Below are 18389 nucleotides of genomic sequence, written 5' to 3'. Positions count from 1 at the left end.
ATAGAGTTTCACCGCATAGAGTTTCACCGACAACTGCACAGAGTTCGTAAAATCGAGAAAGGGTTATTTCGGTGCTTCGATGTTTTAAATTGTAACGTAGCGGCACTCAACACTGGATACAGTAACATCGTAAATGTTTTTTTTTTTATTTTTTTGGAGCGTAGATACAGTTTTTTTTCTTTGCCGAAGCATAATATTGCTTGTTTTTTTTTCATCTTGAGATTACTTTTTTATTCTTCTACCATTACTACTCCTCGGTAAAGCTTGGTTATTAAACGTAACTCCGTGTCCCCTTCATTTCGTCGTGAGGCGAAGAAGAGGACGACGAAAGGATAAGCCGCCGGTGTCATGGATCCCAGCGGAGCGCCTTGGTCATCAGGTAAGAAAAAATTCGGCAGCCGCTTTGAAATTACTCATAAAGATAAAAGAAGAAATTTAGTCACAGTGCTGCGTAACGCACACCACGCTATTTCGACGGAGAGGTTTCATATTGTGAATGACTATTTGTTTCCCCCTGCAACTGAGTGACGCTGATTTATAAGTTTTCCGAGTTCGAGACTGCCAATTATTAATCTTACAGGGGCCCTGCAACACTTTTCCAAGTAATAATCGAATAGACTCATTAAAGGAGTATATTGCCTCACGAATCGACTGCCGCAAAAATTTTTTAGAATCCGTCAAGTGCGAGCGGAGTTACAGGGATTTGCCGCACACTTTAAGCGCTTTCTCTCTCCTTTCGTACCAGCGAGCGCGCTGAAAGCTACGCAGGGGAGCGGGATGACGAGGTGGCGTGAAGCTACGCCTGATCGTCAGTGCGCGTCATGACCTTGAGCCCTTTCTTTTCTCTTTTTCTTTTCTCTTTTTCTTTTTTCTTGGAAGGCGCGGATTTCAGTGTGATCGCGAGCGAGCGCGCGGGCACGTAGCGGCATCCCGCGGCGGCCACGATAACTGTGCAGCTCACGATGCTGAAATAAGCCAATGGCCATGGACTTTGGTTTTATCGCGTGCTCACTTGGGTTTATGGCATCATTTGTCGAGAGAAGAGGGAGCGATTAGTAGCCCACTTTGAGAATTAATTGTAAATTCCAGGCCGCGTGCTGCGCTAACATGTTTGGCTCACCGTGTGTGTTCTCAGGGGCCTCCACTACCGACCGGCAGTGCTTTCTGACCATGCTGAAGAAGTGTTGCAGGGGCCCTTTAAACCTGTGAGAGATGGTATTGCGCCGCAGAGCTGGAGCAAGGGCGCAGAACGTGAAAACACGTGCTAACATGCTGTTTAGCTCATCGCTCTTTGCAAAAATACTAAAGAACACATTCCCACGAGGCGGTACCAAGAAGAAAAAGAGAAACAAAGCAAAGAAAGTGAAGCAAATACCCATGCATTTGCTCATGAAGGATCAGTTGTCCTTCCGTAGCTTCTCATTTGTTATGTCACACCCTACTCTTGATAAGGAGGTAATGCTTAGTAAGGAGGTATATATTCACAAATCTTGTGTACTTTTGAATTACAAGTCTTACAGTTGCTTTTACTGATGTAGTCTGTAGACGTAGATGGACGTATCTTTAACTAAAAGGTTATTATAACTTTTTCCGATCCTTCTATTAGTGTAACCTTTGGTGTAGGCTTTGTACGCCTTCACTGGACTACGGCATGCCTTCACCGATGACTTTCACAACTTATTAATGAATTCGAGTTGAAACTATGAATTTTCAGTGATGATGATGATTATCGGCAGTCATCGAATTCTTGAGGCAATCTCCTGAGTGATTTAGAAAATTTTGCCAGTAAGCTTTTCATCATTCATTTACAGGGATTGTTGTAATTGCTATGGATCCGTCACAGCTATAACAAAAAAAGATTTAAATTTATAATTGACCAATTAACAATCTTTACTACTTGTTAACTAATAAACCTTACGGCACATATTTTAATTTACGGAGCGTAGCTGTTGAGGTTGCAAGGGGTACCTGCTTGGAACAAATTTTTTCGCGTCATACCGGTTGTTACAACCATCTTTTCTCAATAAAGCACTTCTTTACGCATTCAATAACAATGTAACCTGATCGACATTTGACGTCGTGTACTTTGGGAAGCACGATCATCGGTTCATGCCCATGAGGGCTGCAGAAAATATGTTGCGTGCGTGCGTGCGTGCGTGCGTGCGTGCGTGCGTGCGTGCGTGCGTGCGTGCGTGCGTGCATGCAGTGTCCGTGCTTGTGTGCTTGCGTGGGTGCGCGCTCGAGTGTGCGTGTCCAACTCCAAATCCCAAGCAAGTAAATAAAACTGCACCGCTAATAGAAACTATTTTAACTGCCTAAGGTATTCAGTTCGAAATGCACCTGATACAGAACACTGTTGAGCAGCGCTATGTTTCAGTTGACATTGCCCCGTGAAACATAGTGCGAGCGCCAGACGTCCTCGTTCTTGCGTACATAACCCGTTCAAGTGTTTCAACCGGATACAATAAGCTTGAGCCTCTGTTCGCCGTGTTCTAGAGATAGTATATGCTCTCAGAGCGCAAAAACATTTCATGCCTCTTTGTTTGTTTGTTTATTTGTTTGTTTGTTTGTTTGTTTGTTTGTTTGTTTGTTCGTTCGTTCGTTCGTTCGTTCGTTCGTTCGTTCGTTCGTTCGTTCGTTCGTTCGTTCGTTCGTTCGTTCGTTCGTTCGTTCGTTCGTTCGTTCGTTCGTTCGTTCGTTTCTTTCATTCCTTGGTTTGTCTTGGTATTTTCATACAGCACACCCCCAAGCCGGGTTTCAATTGCCGACAGCTAGCACAGCTTCGCCACCAGAGTCTTCGCGTACTCTACCAACAGCTGCACATGTTACACCACCCTCTGTTTACGGTACACCTCGTGACCCCGCGAATGACTCCAACAGGTCTGTTCCCACAACGTACGGCTATCAGGTGTCTCCGGGAGCCAGCTCCTATGCCCCCGCTTCTTACGCTCCTGGATACGATGCGACCAGAGCGCCGCAGATGAACACTTACGCTGCCGATTCCTACGGCGCCGCTTCCCCTGCTGCTGCTGCCCCCTATGCGAGTGGTACTACTTCATACGGCTACGGCGACCGTCGAGCCCCGGAGTACCATCCCAGCGGTCCAGCGGTGCACGGCGCTCCCGCGTCCTCCGGGTCTGCTTACCAGACGCCCGGTTCTCAAGCTTACGGGTCTTCCACCAATCCTCGTGTCAGTGCTGGTAGCATCGAAAGACCTGAAGGCTTCATCCCTGGCCCCTACTCGCCTCGTTCCTCTGTGCCTGGTGCCCCTCCACGTGATTCCACTGTGCCTAGCCCAGCAGCACCCCTCCCCGGCGCGCCATTTTCTGGACAAGGTCGGTATATTGCTGTTAAGACTGGATGCATGAGCATTCTTCCCCTTAAAGGGGTCATGAGCCAACCCTCGGGCTTGGTGAGAAAAACCTGCGTATAGCAGACACTGCTATGAACAGCTCAGCCAAATCTTGCAGTCGGCAGCGCGGCAAGATTTTAGAAACGGAGCGCGAAGTTGTAATTTTCTCAGGCGCCCTCTTTTCATACGGAGGCCTGCGCTCACTCCCTTCGGAGCTGCCGGCGCCTTCTCATTGGTGTCAAACAACAGACAGCATGTATTGGCTAATAGCCGATATAAATCTACGCCTTTAAATAACGGTCAATGTATCTGTGCACTGAGCCAGCGTTTGTCTTTTTATGCCAGTTACCGAAGGTAACTAAGCTTATTAAGACAAAGGAGGCACACGAAGATAGAGAGTTGGGGCGTTAGACATTGGGCGAGAAATAGGAGCCTTCATCCGGAGGCAACGTCTTGACGAGTTGATTCCCACGTTCACGTAATCAGTGGAACACTAAGACAAGCCCTTCCCTCGCCCTTACATAACTAAGCCCTCCACTCGGCATCATTCCGTCGCCGAAAGACCACACCACAGTATACACGGCTGCGTGCCTCACCACTGACGTAATAAAGGATAACTCTCTGCAGTTAAAGCCAACTACGGAGATTCGAGGGACACGTGTTTGGAGCGTCATTGGACGTTCCCAGCTGAGCCATCTTCCTGGGTACTCGGAACGCTGTAGAACACTCCACAACAAACCATGCTAAACAAACGCATTTCCGCTTATTGTGAGTTAATAAAGTACTTTGTTTCCGAGCAGTGCTTGCTGCGGTTAAGAGCGCTTTTGCCCGGGAGACCTATGCGCAGCGTATAATTCTTCCCGTTCAACGTATACGGTCTCGTGGATCATGAGGAATTGAGAGTGCATCACCTTTCGATCGCAAATTTAGGATTATTTTTATATTACTCATGAGGCTTACTCGCGTGTGCTTATCTTCAAAGTAAGGTAAAACCAAATGCGATAAAAATTAAATGGAAAATAACTAGAGCTGTGTTGCGTGTTATTGAGAAATTGTCTATGGCCGAATTCACCAAACCTTTAGTGCCCTGTGCCATTCGTCTGCTACGCTTGCTAATATACAATAATACGATCTTCTCTTACAAACAATTCTGGTAATAAGACACTTGTGAATGCAGAACCAGCTTGCGCAATACAGCTTTCTTATAATGACGCATTAACATTGGCGTTCGCAGGAGCTGCACAGGCCGCACAGGTTCCAGGCAGGCCTGATTGCCCTGCTGGTCTCGAATACCTAACGCACGTCGAGCAAATAGTAATACAACAAAAAGTCGAGCTCATTGAAGGTACGACTTATGTTTACTGTATCGAACGCAGTAACGGCCGCTTGCTTTGAGGAAAATGTGTGTGTGTGTGTGTGTGTGTGTGTGTGTGTGTGTGTGTGTGTGTGTGTGTGTGTGTGTGTGTGTGTGTGTGTGTGTGTGTGTGTGTGTGTGTGTGTGTGTGTGTAGGGGGGGGGGGGAGGGAATCGAACGCACCGCGAATTTCATCGTCTCAGTTATCGCATTTCATTGACTAACTTCTAATATGTCCACCGATGAGGTTAAAAAAAAGCACCAGCTGCGATACGCGTTGCAGCAATGTCTTACGCATGAAAAGTGTTTCTATGTTTTTACTTTTGTTTTACACGTATGTGCACTTTTCGTTTTCCAGTTTTCTTGGGTATTGACAGTGCCAACGCCTACGAAGCCAAGAATGCAATGGGTCAGCTCATATACAACATTAGGGAGAGTGAGTAGTCTTCAGTTGTACGTTGGGGACATGGTGGTTATAGGATTTTTCCGCAGGGGGAAGGGTGTTCAGCTTATGGGAGAGTCTGATACCTACAGCGGAGTATGGGACGTCAACACCAATACTCAGCTTATACATTAAAGAATTAATCGAAGGGGGGGGGGGGAGGAAAGGGGGGGAATGGTCAGAACATCCAGACCCCTACCTCTGGATCCGCCCTTGACCGTGAACTCTTCCACATTTCAAATGCTGCCGCGCTCTTCACCCCCCCCCCCCCCGCCAATCTCTAATGTGATAAACGTGCTCTCCAACACAAGGTATCGCTACACTTCGCTCGGGAAAATTAGCTATGAGCAGCTGCCCCTTTTTTTTGGTGATCGCGGTTATGAAATCGACGTTTCTAAACAAAACAAAGAAAATGCGATAATAAAGTGCGTCTCTGAAATTCTGGCTATATCACCAGTGATATTAGTTTCTTCACAGCGTCATCAAAATTGGGGTGGATTTCTTAAGCTCGCCCACTTCGAATATCGCGCCTGTGCACAGCCTAACAGGACGACTACGATTCCAGTTTTTACCGAGTACCCACAATCACCGAATTTATATCATTTGTTGTCGCAGTCGTTGAAAGGACACGTTATCTCTTACGAAGACGTTGCATCAAAATTAATTATCTCAATCATTCATATTTATAAAGTAAGGTTCCTTCCGGGCAATCTCCGCTTAGTGACGTTTAATTTTTCACGCACCTGTACCGTGGCTATACGATGACGTCGCAGCAAATTTGAAGCTCGTTGTTGCTTTTTCGCAGAGAACGCTGACGTATAATGCATATCAGCTTTCAAGTCTTCATATTATTTAATTCAACGCAGCCATTGGCCGCTACACAGTTCTTGCGTGGTGCCAGTTATTATCGAACCAATCAGTCGTCACATTACGGTGTTTTAGCAGTGCTGGTTTACCGTACGGTGAGTACGGTAAATGTCGTAACGTCGTAGTCGTAACGTCGTAACGTCGTAGTCGGCACGTAGCTTTATTAAAACTTCTTTAGCCGCTTAATAATAATATCTGAAATTTAACGTCCCAAAACCACGATATGATTATGAGTAGAGACCGAATTTTAGGCAAATGCCTATATTGTTCCTTGCGCTCCTATCGCGCCATTTTGATATATGAGCATGAATTAGAGGTTAAGAAGGGCTTTTATAGTGCTTTTTATAGTGCCTATAAATGCCTATTTTTGGTGTTCGTGCCTAAATGCTTAGAAATGCCTATAAATGCCTATTTTGAAAATTGGCGCTTACATGAACGTTATTTAGCCTCAAGTTTCGCTCCCGGGTGCTATTTGAGACCGTTATTCATGTTACCGAGTAAGACTGACTGTTGGGAACTATGGGGTTCAACCTAGACATCTAGTTCAACCAACCAGCAACCGCTAGCAGCAGTGAAGCGGGACACGCCGGCGAGCATTCGCCGCCGCGCTGACATGGCTCGAGCGGTTGGCGAATGCGAAACCGCGGAGAGACGTCAGCAGAAAGGAGAGTGAAGAGCAAAAAAAATAAATTATGGCTGATCCCTCCGTTATAGGAACCGGTATAACACGAAAGTAAAATGTGTCGTCACACAAGTAGTTGATCGTTCATAGTGCATTGGTATATGAGAGCTTGTACAATGTCTACTGATGTGGACGCACTCACGTTGTCGCACATCTCCGTACCGACGACTAACGCCCATGATCATGATTTAACACATGCGGTAGCTGAAGTTCTTAACATATACGTGGACACCGCATAAGGTGAATCCCGCGTAAAGACGGCATCAACAAGCACATAATAAACACTACTCGATATGCACTCCTTCAAAGCGTCGCGGAATGCCAAGAGAAACGCTACGCGCGTCGTGTGTTCCCTCTAGCCTGGACGTTACTTCTCACAGGGCGAGCGGGGAACGCGGTGCGACAGCCAGGCGAGCGTCGGAGAGCTATTTTTCGATATGGATGGATGCTATGAGCGAGGCTTGCGCTAAAGCCACCACATCACGGTGTGTTAAAGCGTTGACGAAATTAAACTTGTATTGGAAACGCGCCAAATGGGAAGGTCGTAGCAACGGCACGTTTTTTTTTTTTTTTTTTTTTTCAAGCCTGGTGGCACAGATGTCACCGCGCCGTTATAAAGGGGACGCTCATAGCATCCATCCATCAATTCAAGAGCACTGCGAGAGGAAAGTGTGAAAGATAAAAGGCGCGTTCATGCCTCTGTAATGTGTTTGGCGGTAGCTCAGTGGGCTAACCGCCCGCCAGCCATCGTCGCGGACCGAGAGGTCATGGGTTCGATTCCCGTCAACGGAACTTTTTCTTATAGTTTTTTCTTTGCCATCTGTGGTGCGATCTTGTACGCATTCCAAATAAACATGGAGGCGTGTCGTTACATGCAGCCGCACGCGAATGGCCCATGTGAACCGCGACAGACGTCACGGCCCTGCATTGACCAATCGCGTGCGGTCACGTGCGGCTGGATGTAATGCCACGCCTCCGTGCTTATTTTGGAACGCGTACAAGATCGCACCACTGATGGCGTTTATTTTGCTGACGTACTTCCGTAACGGAAATACGTCATAAATGTCTTGGTGGACCCCGGCATAAAACACTTTCGTGTTAAAAGAAAGAAAAATGTGATGTGCACGCAGCTTTTGTTTTGTTTGTAATTTGCTTTTTAAGGTGTTCACTGCAGTAGTGTAGCCAGAAATCTTTTTCAGGGGAGGGCAGGGGGGACAACCATACTGTATATATGTTCGTGCATGCGTTTGTATGTGTGCGTGTGTATTCACACACGCACAAAACTGAAAAGTTTCGGGGGAGAGGGGAGGTCGAACCCCTCTCTCCCGCCTGGCTACGCCAGTGGTTCACTGCCAGGGGAGAAATCGGCTCTACGCAATTCGACCTGGCGCAATTCGACCTACGCAATTCGACCTGAAGGAATCCCTCCCTTCCGAAAAGACACTCAGGAGTGTGTTAACATATTTGATTCGACAGTGGTCACTTGAGTCACTCTGCAGAACACGGGAGTGTTCAAATGTTGGCTCCTTTGTGCCATCTTAAGCAATAACGTTTTTGTTTTCCTGTCGTAGATAGAGGTCGCGCACGTCTTCGTTTGAAATTATTTGCATTTATATGAAAGTTTATTGGGCCTATATTTACGATATTGGAGGCCTAAAACGTTGTTTTGCCTGCCTATTTTTGGCGCCTAAAACGAGCTTTTTTAGTGCCTAAAAATCCGGCCTCTAATTATGAGAGACGTCGTAGTGGAGGGCTCCGGAAATTTCGACCACCTGGGGTTCCTTAACGTGCACCTAAATTTAAGTACACGGGCCTCAAACATTTCCGGCTCCATCGAAAATGCAGCCGCCGCGGCAGGGATTCGATCCCGCGTCCTTCGGATCAGCAGTCGAGCGCCATAACCACAGACCACCGTGGCGGGGCTTCTTTAGCCGCTTGGGTTGCTCATTGCGTACGGTAACATGATGAGATGATCAAAGCGTCTAACAGAAGTCTTGAAGACTAGAGGAAGCTGCGTACCGACCATGACGGTACGGTATTACCGTACTTACCGTGCTTTTAACAGGTGTTGCTAAAACGCTCGAATGACGCACGTATGTGCTGGGAATTTCAACGTTGTTGTTGTTGTGTTGTTGTTGTTGTTGTTGTTGTTGTTGTTGTTGTTGTTGTTGTTGTTGTTGTTGTTGTTGTTGTTGTTGTTGTTGTTGTTGTTGTTGTTGTCGGCGGCGGCGGCGGCGGCGGCGGCGGCGGCGGCGTCCACTGGTATACAGTACGCCTTCTTCTCACAAGTTTGTTTTATCGAACTTCACTCATTTTTTCCCCTTGGTTGTCCAGAGTTGGCGTAGCATTGAAGAGAAAAAATGATAAAGTGCCTCTTTATTTTCTTTACTCCTATGTGCTTCCACAATCCGCCTGATTTCGCACAGATTCCAGCTTCTGCGCCAGGTGCTGCTGCGGCCCACAGCGGTGCCTCGAAATCGATGTGTCAGACTACACGAACACCGTCGTGATTCACATTGTGCGACCTCTTCGATGCTCACACTGTTGCTGCTTTTGCTGCCTGCAGGTAAGGAATACTATTGCGGTTATGCTTAACACAGACAACAAATTACTATGAGGCCAATACGGTAGCGCCGTCTTTTCTTCCTATTCGAGGTCGTTCGCGATGACAAATGTGTTTAGAACGTGACCTCGTGCCTCAAAAGGACAGAAAGTCGTAAGCGCATTACTACAATTGCTGAGTTCGGCCGATTTCACTTAGAGGCTACACCTTTGACGTGCACCTTTAGGCGAAGGGACGGCTTTTGTGTTGTCTATCCTTTCTTTCTTTCTTTCTTTCTTTGTTTCTTTCTTTCTTTCTTTCTTTCTTTCCTTCTTTCTTTCTTTCTTTCTCTCTTTCTTCTCCCTCCGCCTGCGTAGATGACACAAAAAGGTGCTTCTCACTGACCCTATAGCGCCCTGCCTGTCCTTTCTTCATTGCTCCCTGTCTATTTCTAGGCAGTTGAAGTTCAAGCTCCTCCGGGAACTCCCATCGCTCGAATTCGTCAGCGGTGGTCGATATGCCACCCGTACTTTACGATATACAGCCCGGAGGACGAGCCGGCCTTGCATGTGGTGGGACCGATATGCACCGAGAGTATGCCATGTAAATGCGACGTTAAGTTCGAAGTACGTATGCGTCCTTCGTATATTGCGGTGGCGCACACATGACCGCGTCGCAGCGTAGCTCCGAATTGTTTGTCAAAATCTTACGTCAACTTCACCTGACGGTGCCTAAATACTGTCTTCGTAGCGTCGTGTTGCCAGAGTATGCACTCTCCGTAGAGACAAGAATGATCTTACGCTATAGACCAGGAGTTGGCAACCTGCGGCCCGCGGGGCGGTATTATGCGGCCCCAGACACGAACTCAGAACCCCGTCTCTCCTCTCCTAGTCCCGTCCTATGTGAAAGCCGACGTGGCAGTTTCGACCCAAAATGGAGTTAGACAGGAAAAAGGAAAAATAAACATGATTTCTATTCAAGTTTTGTACATTCTTGTCAATTTGCCGCCGATTTTTTTCTCTCTGCAAAATACCCTTACACCTCCCCCCCCCCCCCCCCCCCCCCCCATTTGCCGTGAGGCGCCCATCGTGTCACCTTCATGCAACTCGGCCCTCCACCTCAAAAAGGTTGCCGACCCCTGCTATAGACTGTTTTTATTAACGGTTTCTGTGCCGCCATATTGGGCTCTAGCCTTGCCGGTTTGTTAACAACTAATTAATAACTAAACGAACAGGTCTACGGTAGACGCATACGCATGAAAACGGTTGTGTTTGTACATACGGCGTTTCGTGACCTTAACAATTCATGTCGCGATGTAAAATAATAAGAAAATATTCGCTTAACAGCCCAAGGTGGCGCCACCCATGTGTCTTACGTAAAACTGCTTATAAAACTGTTCATAAGACCAGGTATTAGCCAGTCGTGAAGTTGGTTGCACTCATATTGCACGCATGCACCAATTGCAAACAGCGGTCTTACAGACAAAATTATTTGTGACTTCGGTTTCTAGCGAAGAACTCCCAATTAGCCCCTGAATTCCCAATCATCCCCAATTAGTCAAATTCACAATTCGGCCTGAGCTGAACTTGCAAAATAATACAAAAAAAATGTTTGTAAATACAGCCACGGACGCACGACCCCGAGATCAAATTCGCAAAGCTTTTTTTTTTTTTTTTGACCGTAAGTGCTCTTTGCCATAGGCTGGGTACCTTCGCTAATGATAATGCCAGAATAGAAATTGGCTGAGACCATTTATTATAAAAAAAATTCTAGCAAATGGCCTGCTTTGGTGCATGAGGGCCCCAGTCTTAAAACGTACATCCTTAGGATTTTGCATATTTCTTATTTGCATTGTACGGAGAGATGCATCTGCTGAAACACTGGCTTTTATCGCGCGGAATGTAAATTTATGTGATTCGACGACTGGAAGTCAGCTCAATCGTACGGTTTATCCACAACATGCGTAATCATAACATTCACGAAGGACAATGACGCAGAAATCTGCTGAAGTTGATTAGCGAAAGTAAAAGTGAATATAAAAGTTGCATTGGCACCCTCTTTTCAACGAAAAGAGGGTGCCAATGCGAAAGACTTAACAGCCTGACAGTACCTTTGTCACCCATAAACAGTTGGCACTCTGAAGCACTTCACGAGAAAAAAAAAAAAGTACAGTGCATTATACAAGTACATAAGGAAGATGACAAGTAAACCGACAATCATGAAATCTTTACTAGAAATAAATGCATATGCGACAATATTGCATACGCAAATGTAGTAGGAAAGACGCTATAACTCCGTTTCATACATCAGCTGCAACGCTATGGAAGCTAGCGAGACTTCTTGCAGTAGATGCGTTCGCGCGAAGAAAGAGTTCAATGAATTTACCGCCCGTAATGTGACTTTTTTTTTTCGTCCTTAGGCTGTATAATAAAAGAAGGTGATTTGTGCTCAAGAAATAAACGTACCTCGTTATTTACACTGCTGTCGATAGTTTGTTCTGGATCGCTTAGCGTCTCTTTCTTTTTTTGTATCGTGGCCTCCGCGATTAGCAGTGGCAGCGCGCAGCCGAAACTAATCGCGGAGGCCAAGCACAAGACACGCGGACTTACACATTTTGCTGGCCGAACTTCTTGCATAGCTTCCACAGTGTTGCACTTGATGTATGAAACGGAGTATAGCCAACCATGCATACTTTTTTACAGATATACTACGCGTAGTGGGTATTCCGCTACTTCGAAAAGTGGTGAATTATGGCGTTATGGGTACTTCGCAATTGTACTTGAAGTATGCACCCTGAGAGATGTTAAAACGGGCAATGTGACGCGCACGGACATTTTTTTTCAACGCGGCACGCTTGAGGTGCCCACCGAGAAGCGAAGCATGACAATCGAACGAGACGGTGACACAAACAGAGCGTGAAAGCGCTATAGCGTTCCACTCTTAAAGGCGCAGCTTAAGCGTCCTCCATTTTTTTTTTTTTTTGTAGCGTTAGCTACACTGGCCAAGCCGGAGCGGTTTCGCGTGCGCGTACAAGAGCCGTGCTGCGCATGCGCAAGAATCAGTGATGTCACACACATGGCGCACAAAAGCCGCCACCTCCGCGCACTCCGCCGCCGCCGCGCGCGACTCGCCCGTCTGCGCATTCCAGATGAGTGACGGCGTAGCCGCGGCAGACGGCTCGCGCGCAGTTGTGCAGTCGCCGTCTGACACTGCGCTGGAGCCGCTTGATAGCGCCTCTGGCTGGCGTTTGCCAGTGTGGTATAGCCATGGAGGAGAGCGCAAATGCTGCTCGCCAGCGCAGAAGAGCGGAGAAGCTTAAATCATCGGATCCCGAAGTAGTTCCCTGGCAAATAGCGGTTCAGCGTAGGAACAACGAACGGCACAAGGCTAAACGTGCTGCGGAGACACTGCAGCAAAGGGAGGAACGTCTAGCAAAGCGGCGTTGCCAGGAGGCTGAGCGACGTGCCCGGCCATCTCTGCAGCAGCAACAACAAGACGCCATCGATGACGTCAAGGCTCGCCGATCGACTGACTATACGGTGAAACTTAGCGAAAGCGCCATTGCGACTCGTACCTTGGAGACGGACTTCGTAAACAATCCGTTTGGATATGTGTGCGACGTGCAGGCCCGTAGTCAGGAGGAGGGGGGAGGCCTAGGGCCCCTCCCCCCTGAAATTTTGGTGGAGTGGGTGTTTTCACCAAAAATAAATAATGAAAATAGGTATTTTTCTCAAATAGTCAAGGTTTTTAGCAAGTGCCCCCCCCCCCCGAAAAAATTCCTGGCTACGGGCCTGGCGACGTGTGTGAAAGACTGTGGCACGTGAAAGACTTGACGCCGCTAAGTAGTGCCATGCGTGAAACGTTGAGTTTAGCGGCGGCGCCTGAGTGGGGTGAAACCGTGGCGCGGGTTATAGATTAATCAGCTGAAACTTAGCTCGCGCTACGTATATCCTGGCATAGCCGAGCTAAGCCACTACAATTTTTTTACAAATGTACAGAAATGTCATTCATAAAAATATTACGTCAAAGCTGACACACTGCGAGCGCAACTAAGCTATCTAAAATATAGCAAAACACATGCATACGTATTGAATATGTGATGCTGTTTCTTCGATTTGATGTTTTTTTGATGGCTGTTATGAAATATTTCCGTGGAAGTTAATGTACAAAAAAAAAGAGTATCGATTTATAATTGCAGGAACTTAATTGCTTGGTGTGCGCTTGCTGTAGTTACTGCACGTGATTGGCACAATTCTGCGTCTGCTACAGATAGTATATCAGCTGTTGGGATTATCTGGAAAAGAAAAAAATACATTGGAGACGATGAGTGGTTACAGCCATGAGTCGACGCGTTTCCTTTTCTTCAATTAAGGTGCGCTCAAGGGACGGCGTCGCCATAGGCGCTGTCACCAAGGAGTGGGGTGGACTCGTGAAGGAGTACTTTACCGACGCCGACTCCTTCAATGTGACCTTTCCACTCGACCTAGCTGTTAATATGAAGGCTGCTCTCCTTGCCTTATCCGTGCTCATAGTAAGATACACTTTTCTTTTCTGTATTAGTTGCCTGAATGAACGCATACTTGGCGCCTGATTTGAGAAACCTCGGCTTTTTATTCGCCGTAGCTTTCACCAGCGGAGCTGTTTAAAACTGTAAGCTTAAGTTCCAGCCGCGGCCGGCGACCGAACTCCGCGCAGCTGTGCAAAGCGAAGTGGAAACATAGCATATACATGCATAATATAGTTATCAAGAGGTGGGAAAGGGAAGTGAAGAATAGGAGGAGTGCTGTGAGGGTGAGGAGTAAGGAAAAGAGGAGGGGAGAGGGTAAAGCATAGCATAGCCATGTATAGTATGGTATAGCAACGAGTAGGAAAGGGAATTCGTCAGAGTGATAACGAATGAAGTGAGGATGAGGAGGTGGGAAAGGAGGAGGGAGGGTATAGCGTAGTATCGCGCAGCTGTATGGAGGATGGAGGCGAGTTGGAGGTTGCGGGCCTGCATGTGGACAAGCCGAGAGGAGGAGGGGGTGAGCGGAGAGGAGCAGTGGCGCAGGTGTTAGGGCGGAGTCGGGCGTGAGAGGAGGCAATGTGCAGCCGCGTCGAGCGCGCGTGGTGTGACGTTAGTGTTGACGTCCTAGCTTTGCATTACTTTGCACTCCATCGCCAAGGCTGCCCCTCAGCTCCGCCGTCCTAGTGCTTACGACGTTAAGTCAGTTAAAGCCACGCATAATCTTTTTTTTTTTTTTTTCAGAAGTATCATGCGAGTACGCCGTGATGTTAAATGTCAATAGGAATTTCACATTAAGGGCAGTGGTAATTGAGCCAGATCACGCGTGAGTTATAGGAGACATACCAGTGCGCTTCATCAGTTTTTCTGCACATCTTTGTTGGTCTAACATTTGCATACAACTGCTCCTCCTGTAGGAAACCCCTATTGCACATGCGGAGTCCTTTAGATAAATAAGTAACTTCAACATTGATAAACTGCGTTTTATTTTGCTGGGGAAAAGTTATTCGCCCCCTTGCGTAAAATTCAATCACCGAAATTCTTGCTTTCCCTATGTTATCGTATGTAAAAAAAAAGAAAGATAGAGTTTAAAGCTGTAAAGAAGCTCCTAAAGGAAACTATTGAAAAAGCTATTACATTCTTTGTAACATCCCATCGGTTAACACACCCGCTGTGCGCGTCAGGAAACTTGTTATTTTCGAGAAAGTGCACAGTGGTTGTCGCTGTGAAAACATGATCTTGTCGCCGTAAACGATTTAGTAATCGAGGAAACCATTGAAATATGCTTTTTTTTTTCATTACGCTGTAAATTTATACGAAAATTTCTCTTGTCAAGTGAAATGATTTCATTGCTTTAAATGTTATTGGACATAACGTTCGATCCGTTTTAGGTGCTCATGACGTCATCTCTGTTTTGTGTTATTACAGGACTACATGTTTTTCGACGGACTCGTGCAGGAAAAAGGACAAGCGGGCAAAAGACAGGAGGGATTAATATTTAGCATCGTAATAAAAATGCTCGGGATGCTTTCCCTCCAGTTGCACCAATGACTGCGGCTTGCGCGCGCATAGCATGGATGATTTCTTTATGCTTATCTACGTGTATCTCGTTTGCTTACACATTTCGCTGCATTTAGAAACCTATTTACGGACCGATGGACATGCTATATATATATATATTTTAAAAAACTAGTTTATGCGTTTGCCATTAAAGATAAATAATAAATCATAACCTTTAACCACATGAAAACATCGTGACAAAGTGAAACATTAGGCAGTTTGACACCTCGAAAACAAATTATTTTCGGTATGAAAACAAGATATGCTAATTTAGATAGATCTGCGTCATTTATCACGTGACACGTGCGACGTCGTGTTACGAAACTAAGACCCTAAGCGCTCTCGCGTGACGTGGTTTACCACGTGGTATATTATTTAAATTAATGCGTGCAGTCGTAGTTCGTGAAGCTGCTTCCACGGATGCTTTGGATGTGACAACCACTTTAAGAGGACGATATAAAATGAAAGAATAAGAAAAGGTGCATTAATGCCTCGTGCGCTTCTTTTTACGTAACCAGCCCGTTACACGCGTAACCACTGCCTTGCGCAAACCGCGCCTGAATGTCTGGGAACATGCAGCCAAGTCGCAGAAATCACTGTCGGGGTCACTGGACGATAATTTACTCATCGTTGTTTACGTGCACCACGAGCAGATGACGGATCTGCCCGTAGTACGTCGCGAGTTGCTGTCTCCCCGTGACGTCACACTGCAATGACACGTCACTGAGAAGCCGCCCCCTCGATATCGAAACCGTAAGTGTTCTTTTAAGCTAGTGGTATTAAAAATATATTCGATGCATTCCCAGGCACCACAATACTCATCTTAGGGTTCTCGACACCATTTAGAGCGACAATCTGAAAATATTTAAAATTCGTGTCAGTACTCCTCTAACGCTCATTTTACCTGCATCATCTACTGATTTGTTTAAATAGCTTAATCCGCAAGTTTTCTTGGTGCCATGCACAAAATCGCGTCGTGTTTGGGTTCCGCGAACCGTAATGCGCAGTTGCTGCTATGCGAAACCATTCATGGCATATGAGACGCCTGAAAACTGTCATGTTCTTCATTTCTCACTTTCAGTGACCTCCATCGTTTATTCGTTCACGCTGCGAACAAACGTGCGAATCAAAGCCCATGACTGATGATTTTAAACAATCAACGTTGTATGCATGTTCGATCTACGGGACTTAATAGCATTAACAGACAAAATTAGGCTACGGTGGTGCAGCGAGGACGGCTAAAGTCTTAAGTTCGTATGACCTTGCACCCACCACAGTGGTCTAGTGGTTTGCGGTGCTCGACTGCTGACCCAAAGTTCTCGGGATCGAATCCCGGCCGCGCCGGCCGCATTTTCGATGGAGGCGAAAATACTTGAGGCCCGTGTACTTGGATATTGCTGCACGTTAAAGAACCCCGGGTGGTCAAAACTTCCGGAGCCCTCCATTACGGCGTCCCTCGTAATCATATCGTGGTTTTGGGACGTTAAACCCCATCAATTATTATTAGTATGTACTCGTGGCTCTTCGCTACGACTTTGGAAACAGTTTGCAAAGCTGTGCTCAGCCTTTTGCAGAATATCACCGAATTGTCAAAGCCTGAAAGCTCGTGCAGCGAGCGCTAAAAGCGACGTGGCAATTCAAAACCCTGACTAAGCCTGCCGCGGCTGAAACAAAAGCGTAGGGCCTCCAACTGAGTGCATATAAGCACCTTAGTAGGTTTGCACGAGGTTAACTGCTACATTACCGCCTAATCGGCGGTGGTACGTTGATTTTCGAAGTACCTTGTTTTTCACGCAAATGTTCACGCTCCCGAAAAAAAACAATGGTATGTCGTTAATGCAGCGCTCTTTCTGAAAGCTTACAACAGGCTGAACTCATGCGCAAGACAAGGATTAAGCGCGCTTCGCCCGAAATATTTAATTGAATCAGGGTGGTTTTGACATGAAATTCGCAAATTAACAATCTTAGTTTATATTCATCATTCTAAAGTGTCTCATTATATATACTCATACAATTCATGCGTGTTCATTTTTCTAGAAGTTCATTTCTTTCAAGTCATCATCATCATCGTCGTCGTCGTCTGAAACAGTGGGCTTGTCATTCTAACCACCGTAGTCCGGCACACCTCTTAGACAGCCAAGCACACGTATACGCGTAAATCATTTTCTTTATTCTCGCGACGCGTCATCGCAGTTTATGCAGGTATCTGCGCAGTGTTTCGAGCACGAGGAATATTAACGGTAATATCGTTGCCAACCAAAAAAAAAATAAATTGCTACACCCGCAAGTATGTATGCTAAATATCCCACATGGTACATATTTTCATTAAGAAAATTTTAACAATGCTTTCATCAGTTATATCTGCAACGTTCGCTACTGTTCCTTACGCGTAACAGTCAGCCTATAAAATGGCATTATTGAGTATTAGATATCTTGGCGCGTGTAATAAGTAAATGCGTAAAACGTAACCTTAGCAATGTTAAGGTTGAAGTAAAGCATGAACTGCAATTATGAAACAGACGTCGAAATGCACTAGGTTGTCCTCTGCAAGGGCTAGCCATAATTTGAGTGTACGACTCTCAGTGCTGCTACAACGCCACGCACCGCAAGAAGCATTTAGGATATCAGGCCTCAGTGACAATACATGTGCGGAAACGAAGTTTTTAAGAGATAAATTATTCGGATGTTAAAAAGCTCGTTGGTTCCTCTCAGCCTGGCTCACAAATCGATGAATTAACGTGCTGCGTCGAGAATTCGGCGTCCGACTCGAAGGGCGATTGCGCCATCTCGGTGTCCTGCCTTTTTGTCTTTTAACATGTCGTCTCGAAGAACATGAAGTCCTGAAATAAATAATATACACACTACTTTCAGTATTCATATTCCGTGTTTTAACGAATTAGAATCAACAGAAAAGCGTGTGACGGGTAATATAATAATTGTTGGGGTTTTACGTCCGAAAACCACGATATGATTATGAGAGACTCCGTAGTGGAGGGCTCCGGAAATTTCGACCACGTGGGCTTCTTTGACGAGCACCTAAATATAGTACACGGTCCTCTAGCATATCACCTCCACATTCGACCCCG

The 18389-nt window shown here is 46.2% G+C and overlaps 1 protein-coding gene across 1 annotated transcript; it reads left to right on the top strand.

Annotated features, from left to right (window-relative positions):
* The first annotated feature begins 281 nt into the window (after positions 1-281).
* On the top strand, positions 282-16925 carry LOC119387111 (phospholipid scramblase 2-like). Its single transcript, XM_049414122.1, has 8 exons — positions 282-379; positions 2739-3335; positions 4587-4697; positions 5065-5142; positions 9124-9263; positions 9695-9865; positions 13612-13770; positions 16878-16925. The coding sequence occupies exons 1-8, from the start codon at positions 349-351 to the stop codon at positions 16923-16925; spliced, it is 1335 nt and encodes a 444-aa protein (XP_049270079.1). The 5' UTR covers positions 282-348.
* Positions 16926-18389: the final 1464 nt, after the last annotated feature.

Source organism: Rhipicephalus sanguineus, chromosome 3, assembly GCF_013339695.2.
Source record: "Rhipicephalus sanguineus isolate Rsan-2018 chromosome 3, BIME_Rsan_1.4, whole genome shotgun sequence".
NCBI classification, from domain to species: Eukaryota; Metazoa; Arthropoda; class Arachnida; order Ixodida; family Ixodidae; genus Rhipicephalus; species Rhipicephalus sanguineus.
The sequence above is the reverse complement of the archived record's forward strand: the minus strand, read 5'-3'. Positions and strand labels throughout refer to the sequence as shown.

Excerpts from the sequence above, each read along its gene's own strand:
- LOC119387111 (XM_049414122.1), top strand. The coding sequence starts at position 349 with ATGGATCCCAGCGGAGCGCCTTGGTCATCAG. Across the intron at positions 3,336-4,586 it reads CGCGCCATTTTCTGGACAAG|GAGCTGCACAGGCCGCACAG; the intron begins GTCGGTATATTG and ends TGGCGTTCGCAG. Across the intron at positions 9,264-9,694 it reads GCTGCTTTTGCTGCCTGCAG|GCAGTTGAAGTTCAAGCTCC; the intron begins GTAAGGAATACT and ends GTCTATTTCTAG.